Genomic DNA, 4,161 nt, shown 5'->3' on the forward strand with positions numbered 1-4,161 from the left:
ATGGTCATGCAGCTATTGGTCCCCACACATGGTTGCTTCTTTGTCTGCCTGCAGCAGCCACAACCTGAAACCATCCCCTTATACATGGAGTGTGTTGGCTGGGCCCCCCTGTTACAGTTTATTCATTGGGGCCCCAGTAGATTCAATTTCTCCCCACAGGTTCAGTTTATGTTCAAAAATTATGCTGGAAAAATATAATGGGGTTCGTTCACAAAAACTGAGGTGCATTTCCGTGGTGATTTGACATGTATGGTACGTCCATAGTTCACGTGACACCATATTTATGAGAAGCTGTACGTCCATAACTTCCCAATCACAAAACATCCCAACCATTTTACATGAATTACATATCCCAATTTAAATCACAGATCACTAAATTATAAAACGTTATGAAGTGGAAGAATTAAAGAAAACAACGAATTTTATGGTTATGGGGGGGAAGACAACAAAGGGTTAATAACCATAAATGAAAATGAAAACAAAGCCGCCATTGGTGAGACGGCGGACACGTGACGCGGCCAGCAGGTTGGGGCTCCCTGTTTCCGGTCGGAGTGTATTGAGCGCTGCACCCTCGCTGACGGGCAGTGACAGGGAGATGGTTGTGACACACTGGAAGCGGGCAGGGATCAGCAGTTCGCCTTGTATCGATTCCGCAGTGGGGTAGAGCCGCCCCGGGTCTCCTGATCGTTGTCTTCCCTGGACCGGAGCCGTCAGGATGCCGGGGCTGCAGATGTTCGGCCGGCGCTGGGCTATAGCCAGTGATGATCTGGTGTTCCCCGGAGCCTTTGAGCTTCTGATCAGGTTAATATGGTAAGTGATCATGTGTCCATACGATCTGGAGGACGGGTGGGTCCCCCCTATGTATGGTGGGGGTGCTGGGACTTGTAGTGGCGGATCTGTTGCGGTAACGTGACCGCTGAGCTCACCGCATTCCTGACGTGCTGTCATTAGGGTGCCAGTCACGTGACAGCTGTCATTAGGGTGCCAGTCACGTGACAGCTGTCATTAGGGTGCCAGTCACGTGACAGCTGTCATTTAGGGTGCCAGTCACGTGACAGCTGTCATTAGGGTGCCAGTCACGTGACAGCTTTCACTAGGGTGCCGGTCATGTGTCGTGCTGCTGACTTCTCACTCATTACTAATCAAGAGCTTTACATTGTCCTGGGGCTGTGGGACTACAACCCCCACAATGGACAGGATGTCTTCTGTGAAATAACATTAGTGTTACTGTATATGAGCCCCTGGCTTCCTTCTCCAGTCACATGGCTATTGGAGATATGAGAACAGACTACTTGTGCACTACATCTTCTGCAGCAGTGGTTGTCAGACTGTGCAACTCCAGATTTTGCAAAACTACAACTCCCAGCATGCCCAGACAGCCGTTGACTGTCCGGGCATGCTGGGAGTTGTAGTTTTACAACATCCTGAGGTGCACAGTTTGAAGACCACTGCTCTACTGCAGGGTTTCTCCACTTTTGACTATCCGGCTGTTGTAAAACTACTAAGAAGTCCATCGTGTCCTGACATCTGGACAGACAGTCCTTATAATATTAGGCTGTATCTGTCTTCTCCCTCTGGACCCCCCGTGGTGCTCGGTCTTCTCCCTCTGGACCCCCCCGTGGTGCTCGGTCTTCTCCCTCTGGACCCCCCCGTGGTGCTCGGTCTTCTCCCTCTGGACCCCCCCCCCCCTGTGGTGCTCGGTCTTCTCCCTCTGGACCCCCCTGTGGTGCTCGGTCTTCTCCCTCTGGACCCCCCCCCGTGGTGCTCGGTCTTCTCCCTCTGGACCCCCCCCCGTGGTGCTCGGTCTTCTCCCTCTGGACCCCCCCCGTGGTGCTCGGTCTTCTCCCTCTGGACCCCCCCGTGGTGCTCGGTCTTCTCCCTCTGGACCCCCCCCCGTGGTGCTCGGTCTTCTCCCTCTGGACCCCCCCCGTGGAGCTCGGTCTTCTCCCTCTGGACCCCCCCCGTGGAGCTCGGTCTTCTCCCTCTGGACCCCCCCCGTGGAGCTCAGTCTTCTCCCTCTGGACCCCCCCGTGGAGCTCAGTCTTCTCCCTCTGGACCCCCCCCCCCCGTGGAGCTCAGTCTTCTCCCTCTGGACCCCCGTGGTGCTCGGTCTTCTCCCTCTGGACCCCCCCCCCCCCCCGTGGTGCTCGGTCTTCTCCCTCTGAACCCCCCCGTGGAGCTCGGTCTTCTCCCTCTGGACCCCCCCGTGGAGCTCGGTCTTCTCCCTCTGGACCCCCCCGTGGAGCTCAGTCTTCTCCCTCTGGACCACCCCCGTGGTGCTCGGTCTTCTCCCTCTGGACCCCCCCCCGTGGTGCTCGGTCTTCTCCCTCTGGACCCCCCCCCCCCCCCCCGTGGTGCTCGGTCTTCTCCCTCTGGACCCCCCGTGAAGCTCGGTCTTCTCCCTCTGGACCCCCCCATGGAGCTCGGTCTTCTCCCTCTGGACCCCCCTGTGGTGCTCGGTCTTCTCCCTCTGGACCCCCCCATGGAGCTCGGTCTTCTCCCTCTGGACCCCCCCATGGAGCTCGGTCTTCTCCCTCTGGACCCCCCTGTGGTGCTCGGTCTTCTCCCTCTGGACCCCCCCCCCCCCCGTGGTGCTCGGTCTTCTCCCTCTGGACCCCCCCGTGGTGCTCGGTCTTCTCCCTCTGGACCCCCCCCCCCCATGGTGCTCGGTCTTCTCCCTCTGGACCCCCCCCCCCCCCCCGTGGTGCTCGGTCTTCTCCCTCTAGACCCCCCCGTGGAGCTCGGTCTTCTCCCTCTGGACCCCCCCGTGGAGCTCGGTCTTCTCCCTCTGGACCCCCCCGTGGAGCTCAGTCTTCTCCCTCTGGACCCCCCCGTGGAGCTCGGTCTTCTCCCTCTGGACCCCCCCTGGTGCTCGGTCTTCTCCCTCTGGACCCCCCCGTGGTGCTCGGGTCTTCTCCCTCTGGACCCCCCCGTGGAGCTCGGTCTTCTCCCTCTGGACCCCCCCGTGGTGCTCGGTCTTCTCCCTCTGGACCCCCCCCCGTGGTGCTCGGTCTTCTCCCTCTGGACCCCCCCCCGTGGTGCTCGGTCTTCTCCCTCTGGACCCCCCCCGTGGTGCTCGGTCTTCTCCCTCTGGACCCCCCCCCCCCGTGGTGCTCGGTCTTCTCCCTCTGGACCCCCCCCCCCCCCCCCGTGGTGCTCGGTCTTCTCCCTCTGGACCCCCCCCCCCCCCCGTGGTGCTCGGTCTTCTCCCTCTGGACCCCCCCCCCCCCGTGGTGCTCGGTCTTCTCCCTCTGGACCCCCCCCCCCCGTGGTGCTCGGTCTTCTCCCTCTGCACCCCCCCCCCCCGTGGAGCTCGGTCTTCTCCCTCTGCACCCCCCCCATGGAGCTCGGTCTTCTCCCTCTGGACCCCCCCCATGGAGCTCGGTCTTCTCCCTCTGGACCCCCCCGTGGAGCTCGGGTCTTCTCCCTCTGGACCCCCCCCGTGGTGCTCGGTCTTCTCCCTCTGGACCCCCCCCCCCCCCCCGTGGTGCTCCGGTCTTCTCCCTCTGGACCCCCCCCGTGGAGCTCGGTCTTCTCCCTCTGGACCCCCCGTGGAGCTCGGTCTTCTCCCTCTGGACCCCCCCGTGGTGCTCGGTCTTCTCCCTCTGGACCCCCCCCCCCCCCCCGTGGTGCTCGGTCTTCTCCCTCTGGACCCCCCCCCCCCCCCGTGGTGCTCGGTCTTCTCCCTCTGGACCCCCCCCGTGGTGCTCGGTCTTCTCCCTCTGGACCCCCCCCCCGTGGTGCTCGGTCTTCTCCCTCTGGACCCCCCCCCCGTGGTGCTCGGTCTTCTCCCTCTGGACCCCCCCCCCCCCGTGGTGCTCGGTCTTCTCGCTCTGGACCCCCCCCCCCCCCCCCCGTGGTGCTCGGTCTTCTCCCTCTGGACCCCCCCCCGTGGTGCTCGGTCTTCTCCCTCTGGACCCCCCCCCCCCCCCCCCGTGGTGCTCGGTCTTCTCCCCTCTGGACCCCCCCCGTGGAGCTCGGTCTTCTCCCTCTGGACCCCCCCCCCCCCCCCCCCCCCCCGTGGTGCTCGGTCTTCTCCCTCTGGACCCCCCCCCCCCCGTGGTGCTCGGTCTTCTCCCTCTGGACCCCCCCGTGGTGCTCGGTCTTCTCCCTCTGGACCCCCCCCCCGTGGTGCTCGGTCTTCTCCCTCTGGACCCCCCC

At 63.1% G+C, this 4,161-nt stretch overlaps 1 protein-coding gene across 1 annotated transcript in view; it reads left to right on the forward strand.

The window, feature by feature from the left end:
* The first annotated feature begins 439 nt into the window (after positions 1-439).
* Positions 440-4,161, forward strand: part of DAGLB (diacylglycerol lipase beta) — a 33,528-nt gene continuing 29,806 nt past the window's right edge. Inside the window, exon 1 of the mRNA XM_056536167.1 lies at positions 440-810. Within this exon, the coding sequence (XP_056392142.1) occupies positions 716-810 (95 nt within the window). The 5' untranslated portion in view covers positions 440-715. The remainder of the gene's footprint in view (positions 811-4,161) is intronic.

Source organism: Hyla sarda, chromosome 8 (assembly GCF_029499605.1).
Source record: "Hyla sarda isolate aHylSar1 chromosome 8, aHylSar1.hap1, whole genome shotgun sequence".
Classification (NCBI taxonomy): Eukaryota; Metazoa; Chordata; class Amphibia; order Anura; family Hylidae; genus Hyla; species Hyla sarda.